Consider the following 13,029-nt stretch of genomic DNA (forward strand, 5'->3'; position numbering starts at 1 on the left):
CAGCCAGTGACAGAAACAAACATTTTGGGTAGCAGGGTGCTACAATTGATGCCAAGCCAAGGAAAGTAGCAGGGCAAAAAATACACTGGCATGAATGTGAATGACTGTGCCGTGTGCAACTGAATGATAATAACGGTTCAAGATTACATCAGCAGTTCATCTCAGTAACATGAAAAAAATGGAAATACTCTTCTGGTGGGTAGTGCTGTTGTGCCATATATGTGCCACATAGAACCGACAGGTTTGTTGCTTTCCCACAATTCCAAGGTTTAACCTCTTGAAGAGATTTTCATCACTCAAGGACAACTGGGTCTGCGAGCTCCCAAGATTCAATAGTCTCCTTTCGTGTCCATCCCTATAAATTAGATACGCTCTTTAAGCAGATTTAGATCTGGGTCAGTGGACCCCTACATGACAATCCTCTTTGGGACCAAAGACACAAGGGTAGAAGTGAAGCTGCTCAGACGATGGATGGGTATTACTTTTATATCTCAGTCATTTACAAAAATTAAAGAAGCAGCTGCCCCAGCAGTGGCCACTGTACAACCATCTTTAGGGGAGCCTTATGAAAAGTGTTTGGAATGCTTTTATATTGTGCATGTACTGTGACTTTAATACTTTTGTTGTTTCCTCAAACTCTCTATAACTTTAGTGAAATGTGCCCCCCCACCCACCCATTTAAACCTGCTTACACACCTGTAATGCATAACAGACGCTCCTTCTGCTTTGTATTACCCGCTGTCACTGATTTGTCAGTTAACACTTATTATGGTGGCTCTGTGATGGACCGCTGCCCTTTCCTGGTCTGTCTCTCATCGTTTGCTCTGTGCCCTCTGATGCCCACAAACCAGCTAGTGTCTTGATGTGAGCGAAAACATAAACATCCACTTTGGGTTGTCATTTTACTTCTTCCTTATTTCATATAATGAGGAAGTATTGATTTTATGAAGAAAAAATCTTTTTTTGGGTTTTCATCAGTTTTGGAAAGGTGGGCACCCATGGGTCTGTGCTACAAGTTTTGTGGACACTGTTTAACACGAGAATGAATGAGACAGTCCTTAAGATTTGAGGAAGAAGTTGTGATTGTTAATTGTAAGCCCCGATTAAGTTTTGGATTCCAATTATTCAAGTTTGAATTTTTCTTCTGTTGGTGACAACAACAGGTAACCCACTGCTCAGAAGCTCACAAATGTTGGTGCTCTTTTAGGAATTTAATGAATACTGAGTCCAATCCAAAGCTTGAGTTCAAAATTTTCAAATGGTGTAGTTACAGCAGCTAAACTGTAATTACAAAGCAACCCTGATTATGCTGTCAGTAAACGACCAGGATGTTGATCTGTGACAGGGACAAACCAAAAGTTAATACAAAATTCATGTAATCACAGGTGGACTTCATAAATTAACTCTTCAAATTTAGGCTAAAGTCCAAAATTTCATAATTTCAGTTACGCAATATGAATAAACCTTTCAGACAGAGATTCTTTTGAAGTGGATTAAAATTAGAAAGCAAACTTTGGTGGTACGGTATATTTTGATGAATTCACACTGTATCAATAGACCCTGTCTGGCATGTGCAGGGCACCTCAGATTTTTATTATTACCGATATTATTCTGCAGCCGCTTATTACCAACATACTTTTCAACTCTTTAAGAAATTTGTATTTAAGATTATTTAGCTCTTCTTATGAAATCTTGTAAAGTAAATTTGCTTACCACATTAGTAGGATTTTTGTTTGCTAAATAAAAGCAAAACTCCCGTTTCACATTTCTCTACAGTATCCACAATAAAACTGCTGTTCTTGCCTCCCTACTAACTCTCTGTGATTATCTTTGCTTCTAATTATATGTCGGTTCTTTGTTTTTGTAACTAAAGGGTAGCACATTGGCTCGGCTTCCCCACAGCTTCAGGAGATTTCCTCCTCTCCATCACTGCCTGTGTGGTGTCTGCTTTTTCTCCAGCTCTGTGTAGGCTTTCTTTTTTCTAATTTGGTTTCCTGAAACATCCCACTGACACAAGTCTTCCATTAATTGTCAAACCTCTGAGAATGAGTGCATCCTCCTGTGGCCTGGAATCCCATCTTGGGTGGGTTCATTTCTTGTGTCCAGTTCTACCAGGATAGCCACAGGCCCCAGTGACACTTATAATAACGTGTCCAGAAAATGAATGAATGTGAAGTGATATGAAACAGAGTGAAGAATAAAATACCCTGTTCTGTGAAACATCTCATGCAAACATCTAGAAAATGAAATCAAAGGAATAACCAAAATGTTCTCATTGTATCCATTGCAGATGCTGCTGCTGTTTTCTCACCTGGTAAGCACTCTTTGTTGTTTTATTTGGAAGAAATGATCAAAGATGGGTTTCTTGCTTTTCAGTCTAAAAAGTGGCAGTACTTTTTTCAAGTCAGTGCTGACTCATGATGTAAATGTGTATAGTGTCGCTCAGCCATTCCAAACATGTCCAGCCAAGATTGGTGTTTACAAGTCCCAGACCGGCCAGTGGAGGGGGTAGCTGGATTTGTCTTGCTTTTTCCAGTCATCTCATAGTCACTATCAGTGTATAAAAGCTGTTAACGCTTCTGATTCACAGTTCTGAGTTGAAATCCTGGCCAGGCCACTGACTGTTTGGATTTCCTTTAGGATATGCAGGCAAGGTTGACTCAGGTCAGGTTGGGGAGCATGGAGTGGTACAGCTCATCGCTGCACCCACTACACAACGAAACAGCTTGGGATCCCAGTTTGCAGCCCCCAAGGCAGACATGCAGTCCAGTCCCACTCCCAAAACCCCATCTCTCAAAAGACCGGCCGTCCAGGAAATGACCATCTATCTGCTGCAGTGATGTGTTACTTGTGTGTCCCCTTGGCCTGGTCCAAATGTGCAGGTCCTCAACAGTAAGGATCCTGCGAGCTGGATCACCCTTGGGGAATCACAGCACATGGCCATAGTGCCTTAATTGACGCTCCCTCACAATGTAGGTAATGTGACTCATTTAGAACTCCATGAGCAACCGCTCATTCGACACAAACTCAAACTAACAGTACCCACAGATTCTTTGAAGAGACACAATACCAAAGGAGTCCAGTCTTCATCTCAGGATATCATCCATGTCTCGCAAACATATAGCAAGACAGGAAGCACCAGGGGACTCATGTATAAAATGGTGCATATGCACAAAAATGTTGTGTACTCCCGTTTCCACGCTCAAATCGCGATGTATAAAACCTAAACTTGCCGTAAAGCCGCACACATTTTCATGGTAGCTCATACCCTGGCGTATGCAAGTTCTGCGCTTGGTTTTGCAGACTGGCGGCACCCAGCGTCAAAGCAGTGCTACTGTTCCTTTGTGGTTTCCCTTTCTTTTTTAGATCCACATCCCTGACGCGGCTCTATAAATACACTGAAATTAACTGCATATTGTTAATTAGTTTAATGCATCTGATTGTAATTAACCTGCAACAGTATAATGGTCCACAGAATGATCAAACTATTCTAAATTCAATAGCTGCTTTAGCGTTGTTATTCTCACTGCACCTTCTTCTTCTTTCAGCTGCTCGTGTTAAGGGTTACTACATCAGATCATCTTTTTCCATATTACTCTCACTGCACCACTCGGAGTATCACAGTGGGGAATCACAGCAGCAGCTGATTGGAAAGAGAATTATCAGTATACAGCACACACTGCATCAGCCATGTTGTCTATTTGAACTGCTGTCATCCGACAAACGCTTCAGAGCCTTTCCTGTACGAACCTTGCGGTTCAGAAAGAGTTTCATCCCAAGAGCTCTAAATGCACTCTATCAGTCCATCAAGTGCCCCTTGTAGAACTGTTTGTACTTATAAGTACAATCACCTCACTGTAAACTTATGATAGTTATAATATTGCACAACCTGAGTCACTTTATAAAGCGCATATTTACATATGATGATGATATAATTTTTAAGATGAAATGCAGCAAAATATGTTTATTATATTATACAGATAAATCTAACTTCATTTAAATAATCTATATTGTTAATAGTTAAACATGTGAGGACACGGTGCCGCAGCGCTAGCAAGGAGCTGGCGCTCCATTCACAGATTGTTCCTGTCTCGCGCTGTATTCTTGCTGGTGCTGACGTGACACTGGGAGAATAGATGGATGCAATAATTAAACACGTACTACAAAGATATTTCAATGTTCCTTAAAAGTTTTGAAGAATCTGCGTTCTAAGCTTACAGATGGCTTAACGTCTATTAAAGAGCTGATTGTGTGGTGATTGGGTATTTGGAGAAAGAAAAGTAAGGACAGGAATTGGGAAAGAGACAGTACTGCTACAATAAAGTATTTCATCGACGGTCATGCACGGCGCAGCAAGCATCTTGCGTGAGGCATGAACAATCACTGCGCCACCGTGTTCTCATGTTTAATAACATGATTTAACTCCTATCATCGTGAAAATGATATCAAGTATACATCTCGGTGTTTTAATTATTCAGAGAGCTGTAATATCACAAATGTAATGGATTCTGTGTCCTGTTGGAGGAAGAGAAAGCCCGTTTAAGAAGCACATAGCGATTCACACACAGAGCACATAGAAGATCAAATACAAAACAAAGCATTTAACGTGCTACTTTAGTTACGATGGGATCTGAGAAACTAGTAAATTAAACGATTTTAAGATGAAGTGTATGATGTTCTACTTTAATGACAAAATAAACTACGTGATTAAAGTGGAAATTCCGAGACTAAAGTTGACATTTCGTGCTTTTTTCCCCACTGTGTGCCTATTTTTTTTTTCTATGTACCCTAATAAGCTTTCATATGCCACTCAGACGGTGGGCTATGACTCGCCTTTTCACGGCGACTTTGATATCTGACAACTTCTTTTTTATTTTGGGCACTGTGCAACTTTGTGAACTTGATCTTTTGAGTTTCTCCGACACTCTGTCACTTGATCAGCTTCCTTTTGTTGTTTATATCACTGTTTACACCAACAAACAGTGTGTTTTTCCTTGCCTCCACTTGGTATTCGCTGAAATTCTTTTAATTTCCTCCCGCGCTTTTGCCATTGCCTTTTCACAGAACGCTGAGCTTAAGGGCTATTTATATTGATTTGCATATTCAAAGAGGCGTAATTCTGGGAGGAGTTTGGGAGTGGCGGCAGGCGCGAGCACGTGCGTTACTTTTCATGCTGACCGGGATTTATGGAGCGGAAGAACGTGGAAGTTGGCATACGCACAGATTAATGCATCTGGATTTTTTTGTGTGTACGAACATTTCTGCTTTTGTCCTTATGCACGGCGTTATGCATAAGGCCCCAGGACTGTAAAGACTTGGACCTTCGTCCTTTTGCAAAGGTATCGAGAGTGGCGCACACACCCCTTTCCAGTGACCTCATGAAACGCCCCCTCCCCTCCGATGCTCTCCCAATCCAACTACTAACTTCATAGGAAGAGTCACTAGAGACATGAATTTTAAAGACCAGGAAAATAAACCTCTCGACAAGGTGGACACATTCTCCGCAGACAGACACACTGCTGATGGCTGTGCCCAAGAGGACGTTAAAGGCCTGGATATTGTATTTTATCCATGACACTCGCAAGCTCAGACACTAAGACTCCTCACTAAGTCTTTCGAAAGCCCCAATCAGAGCCTCCATTAACTCTCCGAATGTCACAGCATTGTCGACAAAGTCCAGATCAGTGAGTCTCTCTTCATTAACAGATGCCCTACAGCTGCTGGACTCCACGACCCTGCCTAACACCCAGTCCATGCAAGCACTGAACAGAGTAGGAGCAAGAACACACCGCTGACGAACCCTAGAATCAACTGGGAAAACTCAGAGGTTCTGTATCCACTCTGCATAGCACTCACAGTACCAGTGTACAGGTCAGCCATGAAATCCAGCAACTTTGAAGAGATCCTGTGAAGTCTTAGGATGTCCCACAGGGCACCTTGATCAACTGAGTCAAACGCTCTACGTGAGTCGACAAAGGCTATGCCTTCATTAGAACCCTTAGTGCCAGGATGCGGTCGATGGTTGGCTTCTTAGGTGTAAAAACAGGCTACTCCAGTCACTTGTAGGTGAGCAAATGATAATGGATCCTATTGAAGACAACCCTAGTAAGGACCTTACCTGGCACCAAGAGCAGTGTTATCCCCCTGTACTTGCTGCAATCCAGGTGATCACTCTTCCCTTTCCAGATAGGGACACGCCCTGTTTTCCAGTCAGTTGGGATGATGCCCACCTCCCAAATGGAAGCAAAGATTGCTTGCAATACCAGGAGGATAGCTTTACCACCAGCTTGGAGAAGTTTTCCCCGGATACCACAGATCCCTGTAGCCTTCCCTAACTTCAGCTGGTTCTCCAACTGTGTAATCTCAATAAGATTGGTTGGTTCAGAGCTAATTGGAGGATCAGCCTCAAGAACCATGGACATAGAGATATCCAATGTCCAAGCAAGAGGATCAGCTTTAAACAGCTGCTCAAAGTAGCCAGCCCTGCGGGTCACAACTGTAGTGTCATCCATAAAGACTGTTCCATCAGCTGCCCTGACTGCGACTCTCCAAGGTATACATTCGAATGTGCCACTTGCTCACAGATTCCTCTAACAAATGCCTCTTTATCTTCCCTCAGAGCCCTATCAGTTGTCCTTCTCAATTCCCGGTACAAACAGGAGTTGTCATCAAGTCATGCACTGCAACTCCTCACAATGATATCCAGGATGCCCTGTGAGATGAAACACCTCTTTCTGGGAACACCGGTAACACAAACACAACCCTCAGCAACCTTCAGGGTCTTATGACAGAAAGACTCCCACATCACATTAAGATCAGCAGTAGCACCCAACTCTGTACGTTCCTCACACAAACTGTGTGCAAACTCATTAGAAACAGCCTAATCTTGAAGTCTGGCCAAGTCCAGGTTCATTTTCCTTGTTGGTGGTAACCTTCTGGATCTAAGCAGGATCTTCAGACTAGCAACAAGTCTGTGATCAGAATTCCCAAACTGGGCACTTATGTGCTTTTGTAACAGCCTCCAGGGTCTGCCCAGAAGGATGTGATTAACCTCCTTCACTCCACCACCAGTACAGTATTGGAGTACCAAATCCAACGATGTGGGTCGGGGCACTGGAACCAGGATCCAGTGATCCACAGCCCTTTTTGCAAAGTCAGGGAACATTCACCATATTTGCCAGACCCAAACAATGCTCAGGGCCAGCCCTGTCAGTGCCAGAGGTTGCACTGAAGTCACCCATGACCAGTGGAGTGTCACCTCACAGGCACCCATCAACCACCAAGCAAAGTTGTGAATAAAATGTCTCCCTCACATAGACATAATTTACCATGGTTGGAGCATACACTGAGACAACAGACAAGGCACTCAGAGAGTGCCGTAATCCAAGTCTCATAATGTGCTTGTTAAAAGGAGTGACATTGGACACCATTGGACTCCGATCCACCACAGCAACAGCAACTCCCCGAGTATGACAGCCATGAGAGAGACCAGACCCATCTACAGCAATCTGGCCAGTCCCAGGTCTGCGCACCTCAGACACTGCCATGACTGAAATGCGGAGTTTATGAAGCTCCTCCGACAGCAGAGGAAGACGATCATCATTCCATACAGACAAGACATTCCATGTGCCTACCCTGATGGGCTGCTCAAATTGGGACCTGAGTGCTGCCGTGTAGTGGGCAATGCCTCAGCACCACACCAGTTGTAATCCCCAACAAGCCTGAACCCACTGGCTCTCTGATCGTTTTGACTCTTTGGGGATGAGGCTCCTGAGGGCTTTCCCCCATCCCCTTCATAATGTGAGCAGCTTTCTTATGGGCTACTCCTTTGGAGAGCAGAAATAATTCCTGTCTGTCATCTCAGAGCTGCGCGGTTGCCAATCCTGCCACCAATTCCCATGATTCCTCTACAAGTTGGAGGACTGCTTTCAAGGCCAGATACATTTTAACATCATAGCTTGACTGGCAACAGTAAATTCAATGTGTAGGAGACATCTGGGTCTATGTGTGCTAGTGCTGGATAGATGCCTGTATCAACGCAGGGGTTAGTGTAACTCACCAAGATCATTTATGGATTGATCAACTATAGCAACTAAAGCTGAATGCACACACCATATAGACCATGTCCATGTAATCACCTATTATTAGAGAGCTGATCACTCCTGTACTCCACGTGGGAAATCACTAGCTTTATGTGGCACCCCACCCAACACAGTTCCTAACTTAATGTCTGATATTACATGCATATCCTCTGCCACCCAGCAACTCTGTACTGGAATAAGCCAGAATGTAAATATGGCTGAATCTGTTAGTTATTTATGTAACATGTGACATCAGAATTACACAGTAGGTACAGTTCACTCTGACCATGCTATGGCCTCTGGGTGCTGATTATATGGAGTTCAGATTTCTTTACAAAGTCCCAAGCAGCCAGTAAGGCTGGCTAACAAAGCTAAGCTGTCCCAGTATGCATGTGTGTAGCCTGAGGTGTGTCTAGTGAACTCCTATTCATTCATCAGCGTTCTTCATACTTATGAAAAACTGGCCAGTCTGCCAAGCACTCCAGCCAAAACTAAAATAAAAAGGTGCTCAGCAAGTTTAATTTACTGTGAATATGACAAGGTAGGATGATGGCGAGTCTCTCTGAAACATTTTGGTTACTTACACCTACCAAAATGTACCATATAATGAAGGCTCTTTCCCTTTTGTTAATGTGGATAATTACGGTAAATAGAAATGGGAAAGGCAAACTATTCCTAATAAAGAATGTGTCTATTTTATACCTATTTGGGTTTTTTTTCATATTATGACTCAGTCCGCCCATTCATTTAGTTTTGGTCCACAATATAATTAAATTCTTAGTTTGTGATGTTTTTTTTGTTAAGTTATGTGAGACATTCCTCATCCTGATGACATCAGGATGGTATCTGAAATATAATGTGTAAATGCACAAGATAAAATAGTTTCCTATGAAAAGTCATTGAAAATACAGTAGAATGGTAAAATGAAGATTCTGTCCATTCCAAAACAGACAAGAAAACCCAATAATCTTGTCATATTTTAAGACCTTCATTACATACAGCGGAAACCTGCCCACCCTGACATCCTCCTTGGACTTGCATACCTTTTCCATGCTTGTTAGTGCAGTGATGCCAATGGAACTGCTAACACAGTGACAACTACTGGGACAAAAGCGATTTAATATCCTGCAAATTCAGCAAGGCTATAATGGCATTCAGACTAATTGAATAATTAAATATTTAATCATCACCCCACTCTCTATTATTACATTTTTGATACAAACGCTAAAATTATGTTATTGGCTTGGGATGTCATCCTTTAAGCTATACTGCAGAAATAGATTAAGAGGTTATTATGTAGAATTTTTAAAGTGTTACATTTCTTACAAAGCCAATCAGGGACATCAATTAAGAAATTTTGCTTATTGATCACACAATGTAAACTTAACCCATAAATCAACTGTTGCTTTGTTTTATTTTCTCTCTTGCGCAGGGGAGATTATTGCAGTTATCAGCGGCGTCCTTCTTGTGTCCCTGGGGATTATGTTCTTAATTCACTTCATTATTAAAAACTCACGGTATGTAACAAAAATGTTTAATTTTTGTTTGAGAGGAGAAATGTTGTGAAAGTTAAGAGATCGATCAGAATTTCATGTAAAAAATAAATGACACCTAAGAAAGTCTTTGTCACTGTTACTATTTAAAATGTAATATATTGGCATTGAAAGAATTGCTGAAACAAGTACTAATGGACAATTAGCTAAAATAGACATGTGGCTGACAATGGCAGATGCAGAAAATTTGCAGCTGCAAATGAGACAGCAGGAACAGTTCATGATTAGCTTGGTGCCTGGACATTTGCTTTATTGCTAGCATTCCCCCTTGTCTAGGTTTGCTCTTCACATGGAGTCTCATTCATTGCCTTTCTGTTGCCAGCTCTTCAAGTTGGGATCTGCCAGTTTCAGGTTAAAACTGATAACATTTGGACTGTTTTTTGTTTAGAGAACGCCATCATTGTCACATTGTAGGTCCCCTTCCTACCTTTGATGTCTACAGTCTAAGTGAACCTTCTCTATGTATTTTCCTATACTTAAGATGTTGACATCCAAACCTTTAACAATACATTCGTCCCCCACATAGTGACTCCCACATCATTTAGTTACTGCCAACGTAGTCTAAATCTGCCGGCCAGTCACACAAGAGGTTCTGCTGAGGCCGCCAAGCCTGATGGCTGTCTTACAGGAGACAAACAAGTTTTGTTCTCCGTATTAACAGTTTAAAGTTGTATTGTTTGAGGATGGCAGGGCATCCTACAGTGCACAAAGGCCATTAATTCTGACAGAATGTGCTATATCATGCAGTTGCTTATGGCACTATGAAGCAGGCGACTGACAGAGTGCAACCTCATGAGAATTCGAGAAATCGGAGGCCTACAGTGAATCAAGAGGAACACTCTTCTCTTGTTTTGCTCTAATAAGAGCTTTAAGTATAAACGGTTGTTTGCTTATTCTGCAGTAAATGATTTGGTGTACCTATAACTGATGAAACAACTTGGAACAGTTTTTAACAACTGACTGACTGCATACATTTTCTCTACTACCACCTGAGCTTAGAGATATTGAATCATTTTCACTTTTCAAATCTAAACTTAAAACTCACTTGTTTAAGACTGCTTTTTACAATCGCTCTGCCTGATTTGAACTTGTGTATTTTACTTTTGTTTATAATCTGTGTTTTGTCTATTGTTCGGTGTCCTTGAGTATTTAGAAAGGCGCCTACAAATAAATAAAATGTATTATTAGTATAAATGAACATTTCCAAAACTAAGAAACGCAGATTCTGTGAAAACAGTTGGGACATTTAACTAGATACTTGGCTCTTTATGTCCTCACCTTATGCTGCTCTACCTGCACTGATCATTTGGGGTACCATCTGTTGGTTTTCATTGGTAAATGCAGCCTAAGTGAGAAAAGGATCAGAAGAAATACAAAACTGATGTAGTTATCACCTCCCAGAAATGTCTTTGAGTTGAAGAAAACACATAAATAATGCTTCCAGTTCACATTATTGTGTTGTTTACTCTCACTTAGGTTACAGAACAACAAAGGGCCCAAAGAAGAGGAGTACATACCTGCACCATGCTCAAGTGGAGAGGCACATCAACAACCCTGACCTTCATGTCCAGATACCTGCTGAGCATCACATAAGCTGTTCCAAGGACAGAATATCAGTTAGTTCCCACAATTCAACAAATGCTCCTACAGACCTATACATGACATTCAATTGGACTGGCATCTCCACAAATCCTGAAAGAAAGCTTAAGTGCAGCCTACCTTCACATTGAATATAAATATACAGAATATTGAGAAGCAAACTTCAGACATCTGTTGGTCATCTTCATGTCTTAAAAAGTGGTTGAGATTCCACAGCACAAATTTTATAATACGATGTTTTCAACTGATCTTAGACAGGGTTGGTTTGTTCTTTAAATTGCAAGCAAGGTTAGAAATGAAATACTTTTGTTTTATATGGTGCCTTTCTACAGCAAATGCCAAACAACGTACTTTACATTTTCATTAAAATACACTTTTTTCATCTGTTTTTCTTATGGTTGGCCAGCAGATTGGTCACTCTGTGATTTAAAATGAAGAATGTGAGCCATGAGGCAACCCCTCATGTGAACAGCTAAATGACGTACAACCAATGAACCAGGTGTCTCATTTCAGACCCCCAACCCATTAAGCAAAATCCAACACCATAGCCTCTCATTGCAATATACGGTGGATTCTGACATATTCTTACTTTCTGCACACTTTGTGTTGCGGATTTCATTTCAAATGGAGAGATTTGTCATTTTTTGTCAAGCTTTACTCAATAACCTATAATGACAAACAGAAAACATTTTCAGAAAGGTCTTCAAATTCATTAACAGTAAGTATTCAAGTGCCCTTAATTCAGGACCTTGTAGAAGCCCTGCTGGCAGGAATTACAGCTTCGAGTCTTCTTGGATAAGTATCTACAAGGTTTGCACTCCTGAACTTGGACAGTAGATCCCGTTCTTCCTGGTAGAATTCTCTTAAGCTCCGTTAGACTTGATGGGAAGTATCTGTAAATTTCCCTTTCCATGTCTCTACCACAGATGTTCTATGAGGTTTAAGTCCGGGCTTTCGCCAAGCCACCCAAGGATAGTTGGGAGACTTGCCTCAAAGCCACACCAGTGTTGTCTTCTCTGTATGCGTAGGGTCATCGACGCACAGAAACATGAACCGTCTCCTCAGCCTGAGGTCCCCTGCACTCTGAAGCAGGTTTTCTTTAAGGACCTCTTTGTATTTCACTGCAATCATCCTCTCTTCAACTCTGACCCGTCTCCCTCCCTGTCCATGCTGCTGAGAAGCATCCCCATTGCATGATGTTGCCACTACCATGTTTCACTGTTGGGATGGTATTAGACAGGTGATTGGCAGTGCCTGGTCTTTGCCAGATATAGTGCTTGGAGTTCTGCCAAAACAGTTCATCAGACCAGAGAATCGTTTCCCTCATCCTCTCAGAGTTCTTTAAACTGTCATATGCTTTTTAATTAAGAAAGGCTTACTACTAGTCACTCTATCATAAATGTTACTGAGATGGTCCTCCTGTCTCAGTAGAGGACTTCTGAAGCTCTGTTACAGTGGATCACCTTCTGTCCATTGCCCTTCTTACCCAGTTTTGCAGCCAGCTCTAGAATTAGTCCCGGCAGCTCCAGACTTCTTTGATTTCACATTTTGAGACCACTGGGCTCCTTGGAACACTTGAAGCGTTCAAAATGGTTTTGTTCCCTTACCCTGATCTAAGCCTCATAACAATTTAATGGTGGAGGTCTATAGAGAGCTCCTTGGACTTCACGGCTTTGTTTTTTCTCCTGACATGCAGTGTGAATTGTGGGACCTGCGAAACACAGGTGTGTGATGGCCAATCATATCAAATCAAATCTCCACAGGTGGACATCCAATCAAGTTCTAGAAACATCTCA

At 41.8% G+C, this 13,029-nt stretch overlaps 1 protein-coding gene across 1 annotated transcript in view; it reads left to right on the plus strand.

The window, feature by feature from the left end:
- Positions 1 to 12,469, plus strand: part of ca14 (carbonic anhydrase XIV) — a 93,120-nt gene extending 80,651 nt beyond the window's left edge. The window contains exons 9-11 of the mRNA XM_039741916.1: positions 2,291 to 2,314; positions 9,514 to 9,598; positions 11,111 to 12,469. Of these exons, the coding sequence (XP_039597850.1) occupies positions 2,291 to 2,314; positions 9,514 to 9,598; positions 11,111 to 11,192 (191 nt within the window). The 3' untranslated portion in view covers positions 11,193 to 12,469. The remainder of the gene's footprint in view (positions 1 to 2,290; positions 2,315 to 9,513; positions 9,599 to 11,110) is intronic.
- Positions 12,470 to 13,029: the final 560 nt, after the last annotated feature.

This window comes from Polypterus senegalus, chromosome 1 (assembly GCF_016835505.1).
Source record: "Polypterus senegalus isolate Bchr_013 chromosome 1, ASM1683550v1, whole genome shotgun sequence".
Lineage (NCBI taxonomy): Eukaryota > Metazoa > Chordata > Cladistia > Polypteriformes > Polypteridae > Polypterus > Polypterus senegalus.